This window comes from Salmo salar, chromosome 20 (assembly GCF_965601325.2).
Source record: "Salmo salar chromosome 20, fSalSal1, whole genome shotgun sequence".
Classification (NCBI taxonomy): domain Eukaryota; kingdom Metazoa; phylum Chordata; class Actinopteri; order Salmoniformes; family Salmonidae; genus Salmo; species Salmo salar.
In genome coordinates, this window is record NC_138310.1 from 39,355,167 (window position 1) to 39,374,479 (window position 19,313).

The 19,313-nt window shown below is 42.1% G+C and overlaps 1 protein-coding gene across 2 annotated transcripts in view; it reads right to left on the reverse strand.

The window, feature by feature from the left end:
* Positions 1 to 6,808: 6,808 nt before the first annotated feature.
* The window catches only part of LOC106580594 (ephrin-A5), a 234,665-nt gene continuing 222,160 nt past the window's right edge, over positions 6,809 to 19,313 (reverse strand). The window contains exons 3-5 of one of the 2 annotated variants that reach the window (XM_045703318.2): positions 13,809 to 13,874; positions 13,257 to 13,337; positions 6,809 to 9,765 (exon numbers count right to left, since the gene is read on the reverse strand). In XM_045703318.2, coding sequence (XP_045559274.1) covers positions 9,638 to 9,765; positions 13,257 to 13,337; positions 13,809 to 13,874 — 275 coding nt within the window. In that variant the 3' untranslated portion in view covers positions 6,809 to 9,637. The remainder of the gene's footprint in view (positions 9,766 to 13,256; positions 13,338 to 13,808; positions 13,875 to 19,313) is intronic. The other variant, XM_045703319.2, reaches the window with a different exon arrangement.

The following is a 19,313-nucleotide window of genomic DNA, read 5'->3' on the forward strand; positions in this document are numbered from 1 at the left end:
AAGCATCACGTTTTGTGGAAACCTGGCACCATCTCTACGGTGAAGCATGGTGGTGGCAGCATCATGCTGTGGGGATGTTTTTCAGCAGCAGGAACTGGCAGACTAGTCAGGATCAAGGCAAAGATGAACAGAGCAAAGTACAGAGGGATCCTTGATGAAAACCCGATTGAACATCTCTGGAAAGCCCTGAAAATAGCTGTGCAGCAACGTTCCCACTCCAACCCGACAGAACTTGAGAGGATCTGCAGAGAAGAATGAGAGAAACGCTCCAAATACAGGTGTGCCAACCTTTTAGCGTCAAACCCAAGAAGACTCAAGGCTGTAATCGCTGCCAAAGGTGCCAAAGGTGCTTCAACAAAGTACTCAGTAAAGGGTCTGAATACTTATGTCAACGTGATATTTCAGTTTTTTATTTTAATACAATACATTTAATACATTTATTTTAATATTTGCAAACATGAACGGAGCAAAGTACAGAGAGATCCTTAATGAAAACCAGCTCCAGAGTGCTCAGGACCTCAGACTGGGGTGGAGGTTCACCTTCCAACAGGACAACAACACTAAGCATACAGCCAAGACAATGCAGGAGTGGCTTCGGGACAAGTCTCTGAATGTCCTTGAGAGGCCCAGCCAGAGCCCGGACTTGAACCCGATCCAACATCTCTGGAGAGACCTGAAAATAGCTGTATAGTGACTCTCCCCATCCAACCTGACAGAGATTGACAGGATCTGCAGAGAAGAATGGGATAAACTCCCCAAATACAGGTGTGCCAAGCTTGTGGCGTCATACCCAAGAAGAGTCGAGGCTGTAATTGCTGCCAAAGGTGTTTCAACAAAGTACTGACTAAAGGGTCTGAATACTTATGTAAATTTGATGTTTCAGGTTTTTTTTTCAAGGCTTTGTATCTATAGAGGGCTTTAACATGAATAGCAAGTTTTAACCAACAATGCGATCATTGGACAAACAGTAGTGCTTTTTTGGAAACGTGGGTGTTTATTATGCTGCGGGTGTGACAGAGGACATGGTTGGACAGAGGACATGTTTGAACTTTAGCAATTACAATGCATAGACATCCTCTCAATGTGTGGTGTGAGAGGATAATTATACAGAAAATTATCCTACAAACCCTCTTAGATAAATAGCCTGGCTTGTTTGAGAAATGGTGCGGACACTACCCTAATGTTGTAAACTCAAAATACAGTTTCCTGTAACTCAGACTGTTATTCTAACATAGGCTGCAACAATGTAGTCTCAAACATATGTTTTTAACATTTAACCCTTTTAATCTTGTGTGGTAATCAGTTGTGTTAGATTTGAGTGTGATTTCATTGAATAGTTTGTGTTCCTGTGTGTATTGTCCATTTGATGTGTGTGAGTTATGAGTTTTGTCCCACCCCTTTGCTAGCCAATAACTGTCTGGGTGGCTGTTATTGATAGGCTACACAGGGTGGTCTAAGGTAATTGATAGGAGTTTCGTATGTTTACATTTGTTTGCTTGTTGTTATAATGATGATTGACTGTTTTCCCTTACACAGCAAAGATGACTTGTCCTTGGCCAAGGCAACTCCTTCACGTTGTCCCTTATATAGGCCTACTTTGTCCCTACATTTCCCCCCACATGGGCCACCCCCTAGCATTAGAGTTCTAGCCAATGAGCTTCAGCCCCTCGCAATTTTTCTGACAACTTGCGAGATGCACACACAGCAGAGCGACACAAAGAGCAATGACGTGATGCACATAAATACACAAATATAGAATACTACTCTGAACCATTCCATCTAGAGTCCACCCACTTGGCACAGACATCAATTCAACGTCTATTCCACTTTGGTTCAACGTAATTTCATTGAAATAACATGGAAACAATATTTTGTACGTACTGACTGTTGTGTGTAATGTTTTTAAATGTATATAAATAGTAAAGTCTTTTGTCTGTAATGTATTTTTCGTTATGTGCCAAACCCCAGCAAGACTTGCTGTCGCCATTGGCGACAGCTAACGGGGATCCTAATAAATCTAAACCAGTGTGTGCACATTGTCCAGTTGCAGAAAGGTTTACTTTGTGCTTTTTATAGTAGGCCACAGTTCAACCTGTTGATTTACATTTGGTTGAGGTGTCAACTAACTTGAAATCAACAAAACATTTCACCATGTCACTGGATTTAGGCTAAAAGTTAGATGAAAAAAAATACGACATTCCCTTGTTGATTACTTTTTGCAAATCCAATCAGTTTTCCACATTGATTCAACGTCACCAGATATCATTTTTTTTGTTGTTGAAATGATGTGGAAACAACTTAGATGCAACCATTTTCTGCCAAGAGGGACAGCAGAAAAGTATTTTTGGGTTCTTAACTTCCAATTGGCTATTTGGGGGTATTTTCCCCTGGAGCCTGGAATGATCTGGACGTGAGTATAATTGCCAGAGATAATGGAGGGTAAATCTAACCAGCGCTGATGGGGTCCTGATGGGGTCCTGATAGGGTCCAGCAGAAGGTTATTAGGAGTGCTCATTAGTACCCGACTGAAATGAAGGCAAGTCTTAGGTCTGAATCTGGCACTGGCTGACTGGCATTTGTCTTCAACACGGAACTTTGCACAGTCTAGTTCCAAAACAGGGATGGTTAGTTTATTAATTTGGCAGAGAGAGAGAGAGAATTACTGTTATCCTTATGGTCAGACAGAATCCCTGTCATCACACAGAGTACATGGGAACTAACTAAGTGAGTGTGTGCATGTGCGTGTGAATGGGGGAGAGGGTTCTGGCAGGTTTAGGTCTGTATGTCTACTGTGTGTGTGTGTGTGTGTGTGTGTGTGTGTGTGTGTGTGTGTGTGTGTGTGTGTGTGTGTGTGTGTGTGTGTGTGTGTGTGTGTGTGTGTGTAGAGAATGGGGGAGAGGGCTCTGAAAGGTTTAGGTCTGTATGTCTACAGTATATCTCTGTGTGTGTGTGAGAATGGGGGAGAGGGCTCTGAAAGGTTTAGGTCTGTATGTCTACAGTATATCTCTGTGTGTGTGTGTGTGTGTGAATGGGGGAGAGGGCTCTGAAAGGTTTAGGTCTGTATGTCTACAGTATATCTCTGTGTGTGTGTGTGTGTGAATGGGGGAGAGGGCTCTGAAAGGTTTAGGTCTGTATGTCTACAGTATATCTCTGTGTGTGTGTGTGAATGGGGGAGAGGGCTCTGAAAGGTTTAGGTCTGTATGTCTACAGTATATCTCTGTGTGTGTGTGAGAATGGGGGAGAGGGCTCTGAAAGGTTTAGGTCTGTATGTCTACAGTATATCTCTGTGTGTGTGTGTGAATGGGGGAGAGGGCTCTGAAAGGTTTAGGTCTGTATGTCTACAGTATATCTCTGTGTGTGTGTGAGAATGGGGGAGAGGGCTCTGAAAGGTTTAGGTCTGTATGTCTACAGTATATCTCTGTGTGTGTGTGAGAGAATGGGGGAGAGGGCTCTGAAAGGTTTAGGTCTGTATGTCTACAGTATATCTCTGTGTGTGTGTGAGAATGGGGGAGAGGGCTCTGAAAGGTTTAGGTCTGTATGTCTACAGTATATCTGTGTGTGTGTGTGAGAATGGGGGAGAGGGCTCTGAAAGGTTTAGGTCTGTATGTCTACAGTATATCTCTGTGTGTGTGTGAGAGAATGGGGGAGAGGGCTCTGAAAGGTTTAGGTCTGTATGTCTACAGTATATCTCTGTGTGTGTGTGAGAATGGGGGAGAGGGCTCTGAAAGGTTTAGGTCTGTATGTCTACAGTATATCTCTGTCTGTGTGTGTGAATGGGGGAGAGGGCTCTGAAAGGTTTAGGTCTGTATGTCTACAGTATATCTCTGTGTGTGTGTGTGTGTGTGTGTGAATGGGGGAGAGGGCTCTGAAAGGTTTAGGTCTGTATGTCTACAGTATATCTCTGTGTGTGTGTGTGTGTGTGAATGGGGGAGAGGGCTCTGAAAGGTTTAGGTCTGTATGTCTACAGTATATCTCTGTGTGTGTGTGAGAATGGGGGAGAGGGCTCTGAAAGGTTTAGGTCTGTATGTCTACAGTATATCTCTGTGTGTGTGTGTGAATGGGGGAGAGGGCTCTGAAAGGTTTAGGTCTGTATGTCTACAGTATATCTCTGTGTGTGTGTGAGAATGGGGGAGAGGGCTCTGAAAGGTTTAGGTCTGTATGTCTACAGGATATCTCTGTGTGTTTGTGTGTGTGAATGGGGGAGAGGGCTCTGGCAGGTTTAGTGTGTCTGTCTGTCTGTATATCTCTCTCTGTGTGTGTGTGTGTGTGTGCGCGCGTCTGTCTTCGCCTGTGCGTGCATTTGTGTGTCCAAAATGGTTTTACTTGTTTATTTATTTTTCCTTTATTTAACTAGGCAAGTCAGTTAAGAACAAATAATTTTTTTCAATGACGGCCTAGGAACAGTGGGTTAACTGCCTTGTTCAGGGGCAGAACGACAGATTTTTACCTTGTCAGTTCAGGGATTCAATCTTGCAACCTTTAGTGGTTAGAGCATTGCACTAGTAACCAGACTACCTGCTACCCCATTTAAACTTGGAGCAGAGGGAAGGAGGGAGGATGAGTGATAATCATCTTTAATTGGCAGAGAAATATGATGATTCTAAATGTGTTGATGAGGAGATCCTTACCAGGCAAAGCTTGACTCAATCTGCTCCCCAATCAGTTGCAATTCTATTTACAATTCATCTCTGTCATGCTGAGTTAACGGTGTGCTTCCATCTGCAATACAATCTCAACCATGATCCTATCATCATGAGTTCTGGATATATGCACATCCCGTGTATCAACAAACCAATGAAAAACAAGAACATCAAAACAAAACATCAAAGCAATGTATTTCCATTTTATTAATAGTATTCATAATTGCTCAGACACATGTATATACAAATACAGACCTCTGATAATTTTGTCAGTTTCTCGTTATTGTTTATATACTGGAAAAAAGCAGGTCGGTCAATACTTCTGCCCCCCAAATAGGACCAGAGGAGAGGGGGAGAGCAGGGGGTGGGGGTGGTTAAAAGCACAAGAGGAGCACGCAGAATGGGATTGGATGCACACACAAATGAGTGGTTCTCAACACATGGCGATGCGTGGGGAGCTGGTGACAGGAGCAGGTGGAAGTTTGCCATGCTGTCTGATCTAGGATCAGTCAAGCCAGTGTTTTAGCGTTTCCCCACTAATGGTTTAGGTTTAGATAGGGTAAGCTGATCCTAGATCTGTGCCAATGGATGACTTCTACCCCGACCAAGTAGTGACTTAGCTAAGCTAACATACTATGTGGTCTGGAGGCTAGGCTATGGTGAGGAGGCTGGGGGTTCAAATTCCAAAACTGGGAGAGTAGCCTCTGTGCCGCCAGCACCCATTCCACGGTGGGGGAGGGTGACGGGGTGTATTGAACCCAGATTGTTCTGGCATGGCAGAGGTTTTAGGACTAAGGCATGGGAAAACCGCTTTGTTGCCAAAGAAAGTTGCCGCGTCCCATTCAGCGCGGCAATAGTAAATGAGACACAAACTCAGACACACACACACACACACACACACACTGGAGTACTCGCTTATGCACATTTTGTGTAAAACGCATTTGATTACACACACTCACTCTCACACATGCTTGTTTACACAAACATGCACACAAACGAGTTAGCACACACAACCTCTCTCTCTAACACAATGCTGGAGGCTCAATCTCACACACACACACACACAGTTCCACACTCTCTCACACATACATAAACACACTCACATTAAAGAGGGCATGAATAGTCAGAATGGACCGTCTGCAGCTACGTGGTAGGAATACCTAATAAGGTTACCAGAGGATTCATCCTCAAAGTTAGGAGAAAAAAAACAATTATCTCAAACGTTAAAATCGCCCCCCCCTCTGGAACCCCAACCCCTATGTAACCCCACCCCTCTATGTAACCCCACCCCCAAAGTAACCCCACCCCCCTATGTAACCCTGCTCTGGAACCTCACCCCCCCTCTGTAACCCCACCCCCCTATGGAACCCCCACCCCCCCTATGTAACCCTGCTCTGGAACCTCACCCCCCTCTGTAACCCCACCCCCCTATGGAACCACAGCCCCTATCTATAATTCCACCCCCTATCTATAATTCAACCCCACCCACTCCTTAACAAGCGCTGGTGTTATGTACATGTCATCTGTTTCTGTAGCCATACAGCCTCACAGCTGGATGACTTCATTTCAATGGGATGTAAAGCATACAACATGACAGTGGGGAAGAAAAAGAGAGAATCCAACGTTCAACAAAGTTTAAAAGAAAAAGAAAAGATAAAAAGAAAAACACATTTTATGTTCGTTATCAAGTCCATGCGCATGAAACTGGCAAGATCCTTCCAATAAAAAGCCAACTAACAGTCCATCCATGGCAAAACTCTGGGTTGGCCAACATGCTATCAAACATAGAAGGCGAAAAAGCACAAACACTGTTAATCTTGTCCACGTCTATTCTGTTCTCTCTGTCTGTTCTGTATGGATCCTTGTGATGAAGTGGTGACGGTGGCTGTGGATTGGTTGGTTGGAAACATAGTTATGTAAGAGGTGAGGCCCCCATTGGCTTTCAGTCCTGCCTGCTGTACACAGGCACGCGTAGATGCAAAGGTAAAGTCAGGTACACACAAGCACAAGTACACACAGGTAAGCACAGGTGTGTACAGGTTTCTCAAAGCATCAGTAGGCATTGAAAATGACAGTTCACAATGCACTGTTATTTGCGTGTACACTCCCAAATATCCAGAGATTCTACTGTGTTCATTATTTGTTTGTTTTTAGAAAAGACATACGAATCAAATTAATACTTTAATATCAAACACTATTTACATCAAGTTTTTGCTAATAATAATAATCATCATCATCGTCATCATAACAATAATAATAATACCGTTTTTAACAATGAAGTGTCTAATTTTTCCTTTGTCCACCAGAAAGGTACAAAAACAGTAACTAATCTAACACTACATGTTATATGGTTGACTACCTCAGGATACACGGTATCCAGCTAACAAGTTGATCCTCATTTCCCAAGTTAACGTGTGTACAGAATAAACCATGGTAATAATAGTAGCAATAATGATAAAGAGTAGTACGGGTAATTATAATAAAATACAATTGAAGCTGGACTTCCCCAGAAAGTGTTGGCTATAGCGTTAAGTCGGTGACAGACGGCCATCTCGGATTGAACATGGCACCCATCCCCTATGATGTTCTGGTGAAAATTAGTACCCCTTTAAATGGCATCCTCTCCTGTTAACCCCGAAAGCTGAGCTGCTATTCAACTGTAATAACATTGTTACCATAGTACGAAAACAAATATGGCCGAAAGCACACACAACCCTTCAGGAGAAGAAAAATACTGTAGAAGGCAGCTGCGAAAAAGCAACAACAAAAAATATATCAAAACAAAAAGATGCCTTTGGGGAGAATTATATTACTACAAGTAGGTGTGTATTCCATTTTTAACTAGAGTTTTTAAAAAGGTTGCATTGGGTGTTTTTTTTAGGCACTCCAGTCATATATGCAACTGTTTTCCTCCTACACTTCTTTCTTTGAATCTCTTTCACTCTTTCTTTCTCTCTCCCCTATCTCCTTCACTCTCCAGCCCTATATAACTGCAAGGTCACTGACGCTTTAAAACCCCCAGGCCTTCCACCATCTATTTTTAACAGCTGAAATAACTCCCCTAACTCCAAAACATGAGGTCTGCATGCCTGTCATTTTGAACCTCATTAAAGAGTCACAGTAGGACCGGTAACTAGGCACGCAACCCCTCTCTCTCTCTCTCTCTCCTGTCTCTCTCCTGTCTCTCACTCGCTCGCTCGCTCTCTCTCTCTCTCTCTCTCTCCTCTGAAAGGAGACCTGTATCAACACACCTAATTCATGTATCTGTCCATCCTACTCCGGGAAAGAAAGAACAAAATAACAGTATTTCCATTTACAAATCGCTCCAGCTATGTTAATCTACCATCTGATCCTGTGTGAGTCTAAGGAAGTTGAATGTCATTATACAGCAGTACAATGTATAAATAGGGGCCAATACAAAACGTGGCCAAACTAAACTACTCTGCGCTCCGCCTCGATGTTAAAGGAGATTTTCTCTATTAACATACTCATTGTGAGTTGATTATGATGAGATTGAATTATGCGGTAGTAAAATGAATGGGGAACAGGGAGCCTGCTATAATGGACTGTAGCTACAGCATTTGAATCCAAGGTTATAGTTGAAGTTGTGGTTATACATGAGTGGTAAAGACTTGTGGAAAAATACAGTAAAGCAACACTGTTTCCTAGATGGTGGTGCTTCCTTACTGGGTATGGTAGAAAGCTATGCTGAGGGACGATTCCATACGACAAGCTCTACAGTACGTCTAAGTGAACTAATGATAAGCAATTGTAGAAAAAATATGTATTTGCATTGTAGGGAAGTGGTATTATTTCATATTCAAAAAGGGATGTTTTGTAACATGGTGAGAGAGGCTGCCTCTTCAAATGTTGGTACCTTTCACAGAGGTAGAGGAGCTTTCTTCTCTAAACTGTTGACATAACCTTTGAACAGCACAAATCTTCCCCACTTTGATACATAAATGTCTTTGCCATAATCATAGATGACATTTAAAATATCAGCAAGAGAAGGCAGAGTATGTAAGGTAAAACTCAGTGAAAAGGTTTTATAACAAACTGAATAAAAACTGCCGTCAGTGAGGGTTCAGATTGTTATTACTGACAAAGCATTGTCTGACACTAAAGAGCAATTATAGATCAGTGAATAAAGCCCAAAATTACCTGCCTGTCTGCCGCTCATAAATTGAGTAATCTTTCAAATATTTGATCTTTCATCCACCCAACGGACTAAATGTTTTTATTTGTCTTTTCTTTGTGTCATGCCAAAAGTCTCTAACCATTCTCTCTACACACAAAGAGGGTACATGACAGCATACCTTAATCAAAGAGGCCAGGGGACTTAATACTTCAACCAACTCAGCTCACTCATGCCCTTTTCTCTCCTACTAAACATGTTCTACACTGTATCTCAACTGATACCTACGTGGTGTTCCACTATCTGTAACACCCAACAAAGACCCAGCTATCTGTATCCACCTGATGCAGAAGGAGATGAGTCTGTAAAGACTAGAAGAGAGGTGTGAGTACTACCCATCTCTGTTCTATTTTTCTAGATAAGAGCTAAAACAACCATGACCTGCTGTGTATTGTTGCTTTACAACCTACCAAAGAACTATTGAAAAACTGTCAGTGTAAAGGTGTGTTTAGGTGTGTGTACCTATACGTGTGTGTATGTGAGCGGTGCAATGAATTGGCATGACGTAAAGGGATGTCAGAAGGGAAAACAAGAATCACTAAGTGTCAAAAAGTAGGGATTTGGCATCTTAGTTGACCGTCTTAAGGGGGAAACAGTTTCTTCCGCATCCAACATCAACTTTTTCAAACTCACTGACGGAAAAAGACCACTTAAATATCTGGAAAAATTAGTGTTCCTTAAGAAGCCCACTCTCAATACCCTCCCTCCCCACCCGCCCATTCTCCCACCCTAGCCCCAGCCTCATCATTGTGTAGATTCAGGCCGCACAGGGTGTAATTCCCCTCCAGGACAGGGGGAGGCGCTATAAGATGAAGAGTGTTGCTAAGCTGATTAGCAGTGCAGCCAGCAGTGGACTGGCTATCCGCAGGTGTGAGGCTGCGCTTGTGGCGTCACTCCTGGACGGTTCGGCAGACTCATGACTTGTATCATCTAGAGGAGGGAGAGAAGATTTAGAAAATGAATATTTCTATCAATCATAAAAGCAGAGTTTATCAACACATACACAATGGAAAAAAATGTGATCTTTTGTGACATGTTTTGTCCTATTTTATTTGCAATGCCGATATTCCTATATCCCCATATCTTACAACTCCGAATAAAATGATGAAATAACAAGTTACTGCTACTGCTTCTGTTACATATCAGCCAGCCAGCCAGCCAGCCAGCCAGCCAGCCAGCCAGCCAGACAGCATACCAGCCAGCCAACCAACCAGCGAGGCAGCCCGCAGGTCCCCTCTGCTTGGTGAGTCCCATCCTCTACACGCTTAGAATAAATGGTTCCAAAATGGTTATGCAGGTCTCTTCATAGGAGAACACTTTTTGGTTCCATGTATACCTATTTTGGATTCCAGTTAGAACCCTCTGTGGAAAAGGTTCAACATGGAACCCAAAAAGGTTCTACCTGGAACAAAAAGAGTTCTACCTGGAACCAAAAGGTGTTCTTCAGAGAGTTCCCCTATGGGGACAACTGAATAACTCTTTTTTGTTCTAGATGGCACCTTTTTTGTAAGAGTGTAGAGCTCAGTGGCATGGTTAGGAGCTTCCCAGGTTGACTGGCAGACAGTGTTATCAATGAGCAGCCATGGGCCTGTTTAACAGCACACAGAGGGAGTAAGCTAGGCCATGCACAGCCACACAGAGCACAGGACTTGGCCGCGGACACACACACACACACAAAGGTGGGAAATACGAAGACACAAAAAAAAGAGCGATAATGAGGATGGGTGGGGCTGAGATAGAGGAAGAGAGTTAGACAGAAAGGAAAAGATGCAAAGGTTTGGGATGGCAGGCAGGCAGACAGACAGACAGACAGACAGACAGATGGGCAGACAGGAAGGTGGAGACAGTCTAGGGCTCTGACCTTAATTTTTTATTTTATTTATTTATTTCACCTTTATTTAACCAGGTAGGCAAGTTGAGAACAAGTTCTCATTTACAATTGCGACCTGGCCAGGATAAAGCAAAGCCAGGCCAGGATAAATCAAAAAGCAACCCCCCACAAGCTTGAACTGCCAAGGAGGTGTGTGTTTGTGTGTGAGTGAGAGAGAGTGAGAGAGAGTGAGAGAGAGTGAGAGTGAGAGAGTCAAATGAGGTGACAGCTAGTGATAAATCCTGATCATCAGGGTATGGTGAACGGCTTCCATGAATAAATATGGAAAATGTAATATTCTCCAACTGCGAGACGTAAAGATTCATTTCAGAAAACTGTAATTGCTAATGCGATGACAAATATTATTCCTAAAACTCTGTTTGAAATGACTAATGTGTTACTCAGAGTCAGTGTATGTGTGTTTGGTCTCCTTGGTAAAACAGAGCAGGAATTAGACAGTAATGTAAGCATGAAAGAGAGGATGCAGCTACTTGACATCGGGTTAGAAACATGAGCATGCTACAATAATATTGCCTATGTTCTGAAAAGGGTGGAATAAAGGGTGGAATAAAGGGTAGAATATGGGTGGAATAAAGGGTAGAAAAGGGTGGAAAAAATGGTAGAAGAAGGGTAGAAAAATGGTGGAATAAAGGGTAGAATAAGAGTAGAATAAAGGGTAAAATAAAGGGTAGATAAGGGTAGAATACGGGTGGATTACAGGGTAGAATAAAGTGTTGAATAAAGGTTAGAATAAAGTGCAGAATAAGGGTGGAATAAAGGGTAGAACAAAAGTTGAATAAAGGGTCAAATAAAGGGTAGAATAAAGGGTAGAATAAGGGTAGAATAAGGGTAGATTAAGGGTGGATTAAAGGGTAGAATAAAGTGTAGAATAAATGGTAGAATAAGGGTGGAATAAAGAGTAGTATAAAGGGTAGGATGGAGTGCAGAATATGGGTAGAATACAGGGTAGCATAAGGGTAGATACAATTGTGGAATAAGGGTAGAATAAAGGGCAGCATTTGGGTAGGATGAAGGGTAGAATAAAGGGTATGATGAAAGGGTAGAATAATAGGTAGATTTAGTGTAGGTTGAAGGGTATAATAAAGGGTAGATTAACAGTAGAATAAATGGTAGAATAGAGGGTAGAATAAGGGTAGAATAAGGGGTGGAATAAGGTTAGAATAAAGGGTTGAATAAGAGAAGAATAAGGGTAGAATAAAGGGCAGAATTAGGGTAGAATGAAGGGTAGAATAAAGGGTATGATGAAAGGGTAGATTAAAGTGTAGAATAAAGGTAGGATGAAGGGTAGAATAAAGGATAGGATAGAGTGCAGAATATGGGTAGCATAAGGGTAGATTACAGGATAGCATAAGGGAAGAACAAATGGTGGAATAAGGGTAGAATAAATTATAGAATACGGGTAGAATAAAGGGCAGAATTTGGGTAGGTTGTATTGTATAATAAAGGGTCGACTAACAGTAGAATAAATAACAGAATAAGAGCAGATTAAGGGTAGAATAAAGGGCAGATTTAGGGTAGAATGAAGTGTATGATGAAAGGGTAGAATAAAGTATAGAATGAAGGTAGGATGAAGGGTAAAATAAAGGGTAGAATAAGGGTAGGATGAAGGGTAGACTAAAGGTAAGAATAAGGGTAGGAAGAAGGGTAGAATAAAGGGTAAAATAAGGGTAGAATAAAGGTAGAATGAAGGGAAGAATAAGGGTAGCAGGAAGGGTAGAATAAAGGGTAGAAAAGAGTCAATTGAAATGAAGACAAAATGAAAAGACACTAGAAGCAATGGTTTGAATTTCATTAGACTTCAGCATTAATGGGCTCATATGCGAATGTAAAATAGAATGTTTTTCAGAGTGAACCTATGGGTAACACAACCTATGTTATGAAACAGCCTACAGTACATGTGGTATGAAACACAGCCTACATTATATGTGGTATGAATAGAGAAATATATATTAAAGTCAATTGGAGGAGTACATTGAATCTAGGATCTATAGTAGAGCAGGCACAAACATTATTTTTGTTCTGACACAAATAGCCAATGTTATATTCTGACATGAGACATGTTGATTTAACCAGGTACGACTGCCATGTATGATGTATGACCAGGGCTTGACTTAGACTGAAATAGGTACCGGTACTCATTTTGGGTGCCGGGCCGGTACAGTACAGGTGCATCACAATACTTTTGAGCTAATATTCTATAAGAGGAACAGAAGCTCAAGCAGAAGAAAATTTGAGGTGCCGGTACTCAGCTCTGGTGAGCTCCTGCCCAAATCAAGCACTGTGTATGACACATGCAAACATAGACCACCTCACCAGCAAAACACAACTAGCAACACAACACAACAACATGGCAGATGCAGCAAAAGCGTTCAAACATGACAGTCAACCATGCTGGGAGAGGACAGATGGGTCAATCAGTGGAGAAAGAGAGAGGGGGGAGGGATGTGTGTCTCCCATTGGGACAGACAGAGGTCAAGAGGGCATTTGTTAAAAAATAAGGTCATAAAATAATGCAGAAAGCCATACTAACCTCGGGGTTCTAATGAATTGTCTACTTTGTCGTTTACGTCAAAAACACGGTCATGTACACCTATAGTTTTCACACAGCTGTCTAGAAATAGAAATAGAGATGATAGGGATGATTAGAGATAATAACTCCCCCAACCCCGTAAAACAAAGGTCCCCAAGCCCCAAGCTCATGACAACATTCACAAGACATGTGCAATTCACTTCTTTCAAATCGTTCATTCCTTCACTTGTCTTTGGATAGAAACAATGGTAGCCACTGGTTAACAATATAGGAGCTGTCATGAGATATGAAACTGACATGTTCAACAGAGAGCAAGAATCATTCAGAAGGCATTCAGCATTTTAGCAGACACTCTTATGCAGAGCAATTAGGGTTAAGTGCCTTGCTTAACGGCACATCAACAGATTTTTCAACTAATCGTCTGGGGGATTCAAACCAGAGACCTTTCGGTTACTGGCCCAATACCCACTGCCCTGCATCACTGAGAGTAGTGAAAACACAACATCAGTGTTAAACAGGTTCCATATTTCTGTTGCAGCTGGAGAGACTTACTTGATGGTCGGACAAAGACTTTGAGTTTCAGGCATGTTCTTCGTCCGTTCTCGGCGATGGTGGAGGCTGGAGAACAGAAGCACAGAAACACGGGATCCTTAGAGATACTACATCTTATTTCAATACATTTACAAACACAAACACACCATTTTCCTTATTTCAAATGACTGCCACATCAGTACAAGTTTGCATCATCACAGAGTGTTACATTTCATCTTCGATTGTGTGTGTGTCTGTGTATGTGTGTGTCTGTGTGTGTGTGTGTTAGGGCACTTACGCAGGATTGCTTTATAAAATAGCCAGCTGTGAAAATGAGAAGAACAATAATTGCAAATTGAAGCAAGAGTAAAACCTCACTTAAAACTTGAGAAGCAGAGCTCTGATTCCACTATCACCTGGTGAAGATTAATACAGAACCGGATTTGTCCCTTAACAAAATGTATTCTGAAAATCAAAAACAGTATGACAACTTCTGCTTTTATTAAGTGCTGGTGCAGCGGAAGACCTGTGTGTGTGTGGGTGTGTGTGTGTGTGTGTGTGTGTGTGTGTGTGTGTGTGTGTGTGTGTGTGTGTGTGTGTGTGTGTGTGTGTGTGTGTGTGTGTGTGTGTGTGTGTGTGTGTGTGTGAGACTGTGGGAGACTGTGGGAGACTGTGTGTGTGTGTGTGACTGGATGGTGCGGTGTCTGTGCACCAGGTGGTTTCTCCTGTAAAAGGGTTAAACAGGGGTCGTGTCACAGGAACATCCATCACTACCACAGAATAGAGTTAAAAATACATTGTGTGTTCTCATGTCTCAACCTGATGTTGGAAAGAGAGCATCTTTACCATTTTAACACATTGCACCTCATATCTTATTACTTTTCTCCACAGAAGAAGAAAATCAAATATACTTCTCAAATGACAAAAGTCTTCCTGCCCAATTCCTTCCACCACAGCCTCCTGTGAGGCCTCCAGTAATGGGTCCTCTGGGCAACATTTTGTGTCATCTGAGCATCAGTCCCCAGCAGATGAGATGAAGTCAAGCGTATCCCTGGCCGCCATTCGGGATCTGTCATCTCCTTACCCTGATCTATCGCTCTCTTTCTTACTATTTATACATTTATCTATCCCCCTCTCTAGATGTGGCCCCTCTCCTTTGCTGTTTTCCTCTCCTCTTTGAACACACAGCACACACACACTAAAATGAGCATTTACACACATATTTCCTGGATCTGTCTCAAAGTCTTGGTCTGCAGTCGCTCTAATAACAATTTAGAGCAGAACAGAGCAGAGCATGGAAGAGCAGAACAGGTCAGAATAGGGCAGAGCATGGCAGGGCAGAATAGGGCAGGGCAAAGCAGGGCAGAACAAGACAGAACAGGGTAGAGCATGGCAGGGCAGAAGAGGGCAGAGCAGAGCAGAGCAGAGCTGAGCAGAGCAGGGCAAAGCTGTGCAGGGTATATTCTCTTGAATAAGGGTTTCAAATTTGGGGAAATGACACTCTAATTGTTTTATATTTGTGTACATTTTGTCAGGAAATGCATCTCTGTGACAGGTTCTGCTGTTGTGCAGTGGTCGTACAGCCTTTCCTCTACAGGGAGGCAGGTTTTCCTGTGTCTACCCTTCTCAATGGCAAGGCTGTGCTCACTGAGCCTGTACTTTGTCAAGGTTTTCCTAAAGTTTTGATCAGTAACCATGGTCAAATAGTTAGCGACGGTGTACTGTCGATTTAGGGCCAGATAGAACTGCATTTTGCTTTGTGCTTGTTTTTCCAAATAAGCTATGTAGTTTTGTTTTGACTGTGTTGTAATTTGGTTTATTCTGATTGATTGGATGTTCTGGTCCTGAGGCTTCAGTGTGTTAGCAGAACAAGTTTGTGAACTCAGCTCCAGCACCAGCTGGATGAGGGGACTATTTTCTTTGCTCAGCTCTTGGCATTGCAGGGCTTGGTAATGATATGAGAGGGGGTCACTGTATTTTAGATGTTTCCAAAACTTAATTGCTCTTTTTTGAGTTTTTATTATTAGTGGATATTGGCCTAATTCTGCCCTGCATGCATTGTTTGTAGTTTTCCTCTGGACATGTACAGTAGGAGAATCTTACAGAACTCTTCATGTAGGGTTTCAATGGGGTGTTTGTCCCGTTTGGTGAAATCTTGTTTTGCAAGTGGACACACCTCGCTGCCATGAAGTGCAATTGGTTGAATGACACGTTCAATTAATTTTAACCAATTTTAATAGGTATTTCAGTTTGAATTTTGAATGACATAGAATGGCCTGCATGTTTTCTCTCTCAATTAATTCACTGCATCATCAAGGTGTCCAGTTGAGCTTATTTTTAAACAGTACTCAGTGCGGTTCTCTCTATATTTTGTACCAATTGAGAACGTTGGTCAAATTCCCTGAGATCTGGATTTTCTCTGGAAAATCATTAGTTTTGTATTTTTGGGGTTTACTGCCAGGGCCCAGGTCTGGCAGTACTGCTCTAGCCAGTCCAGGCTCTGCTGTAGGCCATGTGCTGTGGGTGACAGCGGCATTGGTCATCTGTGAAGAGCAGGCATTTAACCTCTGAATTGTGGAGACTAACACCATGGGCTGAGGATTTTTCTAGAAAAGTGGCCAATTTGTTGATGTAAATATTGAAGAGTGCAGGGCTCAGATTGCAACCCTGGTGAAGGCCCCGCCCCTCGTTAAAGAATTATGTTATTTTCTTACCAATTTTGATGCTGCACGTATTGCCAGTATACATTGATTTAATTATGTCATATGCTTTACTCCCTACACCCCTTTCAATAACTTTGTATGACAGTCCTTTATGCTAAATAAAATCAAATGCTTTTTGGAAGTCGATAAAGCAAGCGTACATTTTGGTATTATTTTGGCGGACATGTTTATCTATCAGGGTGTGTAGGGTGTAAATATGATCGGTCGTGCAATGTTTTGGTATAAATCCAATTTGGCTTTTACTCAAGACATTGTGCTTATTAAGGAAGTTTAGAACTTTTACATGTATAATACTACAGAAAACCTTCCCCAGGTTACTGTTCACACAAATGCCTCTGTAATTGTTAGTGTCAAATTTGTCTCCGTTCTTAAAGATTGGAGTTATGAGTCCTTGATTCCAGATGTCAAGGAAATAACCTACACATTTTGCACTAGTGAGTTTGAGCATCTCATTTAGGATGCCATCAAGTCCGCATGCTTTTTAAAATTGAGGGTCTGAAGTTTCTTATAGAGCTCCTGGTCAGTAATTGGGGACTCCAATGGATTTTGATTGTCCTTTCTTGCTTTTTCTAATCCATTCAACTTCTAATGAAATCGGCATTGTTCTGCATTTGTGTCCGTTTGAACGGTGTTGTAGAGTGTTTTAAAATGGGTTGTCCATATGTCACCAGTTTGTATCGCTTATTCCTCGTTTAGAATTTTTTAGTTTCTTCCACTTTTGACAGAAGTTGTTTGTATTTATGGACTCCTCAATGAGTGGCAGCTGCTTGCTGTTTTGCATGTGCTTGCTGTTGTACTGTGATATTTTGGTCCTGAGTGTACGTTTATAGTTTTAAAGTCTCACAGTAATGAAGAAGTAATTCACCATTAATTGGGTCTCTTTTCCTTATAATTTTACAATCTGCATCAAACCAGTTGTCGTCTGTGGTCTTTTTTTTCTTTTTTTGTCTTTTTTCATTTCAGTTGTGCTTTTTTTGCGGTTTGCCTGAATATATTGTTAATGTTCTTTACTGCTAGATTGATGCCTTCTCTACTGTGTGTGAATGTGGTATCCAGAAAGTTATCTAAGAGTGTTTGGATATTTTGGTTACTGATTGCTTTCTGGTATTCTTCTGTACTGTTTTGGGCCCATCTGTATGAATTTCTGATGTGGTACAGCTTACTGGGCTGTGACCGTGTGGTTGTTTCCATGTCTGTTCTTTTGAGGAACAACGTAATTTGGCTGTGATCAGACAGGTGTTAGTGGCTTCACAGTGAATGAGCTGAGAGAGAAAGGTTCAATGTCTGTAATCATATAGTCTACTGTGCTGTGGCCAAGAGGTGAGCAATAGGTGAATCTCCCCAAAGAGTCCCCCCGTAACCTACCATTGACAAAGTACAGACTCAGGCTTTGAAAGAGCTACAACAGATCACTTCCATTTTTGTTGATGTGGTCTCTCTCTCTCTCTCTTTAATCTGGTTTTGATGTTTTCTGCTCTCTCTTTCTCCTTCCTTCTTGTAGTGTGTAACACTGTCAGCTCATCAGCTGAATGTAAACGTGTGTAGGAGGAGAGCGGAACTGACATTGAGCCGATGAAGGAGGGAAGAAAATAAAAGAAGCAGTGTCTCTGACACCTTAATGAACCTTGCCTGCCCTCCCTCGCCTGCTCGCTGGCTCACTCCCTGTCTCTCTCTGTATCTTTCACTCCCTCTCTCTGACACACACACATGCATGAAAACACACACACACAGCGCCCTGCTGACTCCAGATGTCTTATATTCATCATCATCCTTGTGGGTGGAGTTGAGTCAGGGCTATCCACACCAACCACTTAACTCACACTTGCAGATCAAACGTGATGTGCTTGATGAAAGTGGCAGAAAACACTGCATTTGGGATTTAAAAGCTATTTTCCACCCACACAAACAGAAAATAATAGAGAAAATATGCAGTACCATCTGTCCTAATACTGGAGATTACAAACTAATTACTTATTTACCTCTCTAACAACAGATATGGAAGGATGGACTTGACAGTACTTTTTCATCTATCAAGACCTTTCATAACTGCGATCCTGATAGAAAGCGGACAAGGAAAGAAAACTTCCTTGCCATGGTTTAGTGTTAAATATGTTTTGGTTGGAAAGGTGTGTGACATTGTAATAAAGGGAAGATTTAGCTGAACCACATTCCTTCCTAGTAGCAGCTCTTCATTCTCTGGGCTTGGTGAGGACCCCTTAGCTCTCAGAGCCCGAACCGTCCCCGCCAGTACCCTGTTTATTTTCGGTCACCATGCAGGGCAGGGACAGCTTATTGTTTTTGTCAGGCCCTAAAATCAACACCTGCTATTCCGGTGCCCATCAAGCCTAAGCCACAGCTGGTGCCTTTGAAGGGCAGAGGCACTGGAAAATATGCTCCAGAAACAGAGGTCCAGGTTGGGTTACTCCTCAGATCGATGTCCCCTGGTTGGTAACGGCTGGTCCCCTCAGTACACTGCATAACGCAGCGTATAATTCAAAGGAACCAGAATCCAATTAGGCAAGAACAAGCGGGTGGGTTCAGGGTGGATTAAATTAGATATTGACTCAATCTCAGCCGAGCCCAGCCGAATAGCAACAGTAATGTTATCTGGAAAACATATTTTCTTTAGCGTTTACATTTGGTTGAGTTGTCAACTAACGTGAAGTTAATGTGACATCAACAAAAAATGTCACCATGTTATTGGATGTCGGAAAAAATGTGGGTGAATTAAAAAAAAAATCTTATGTTGATTACTTTTATCAAATCCAATCAGTTTTCCATGTTGAATCAAAGTCATGACATA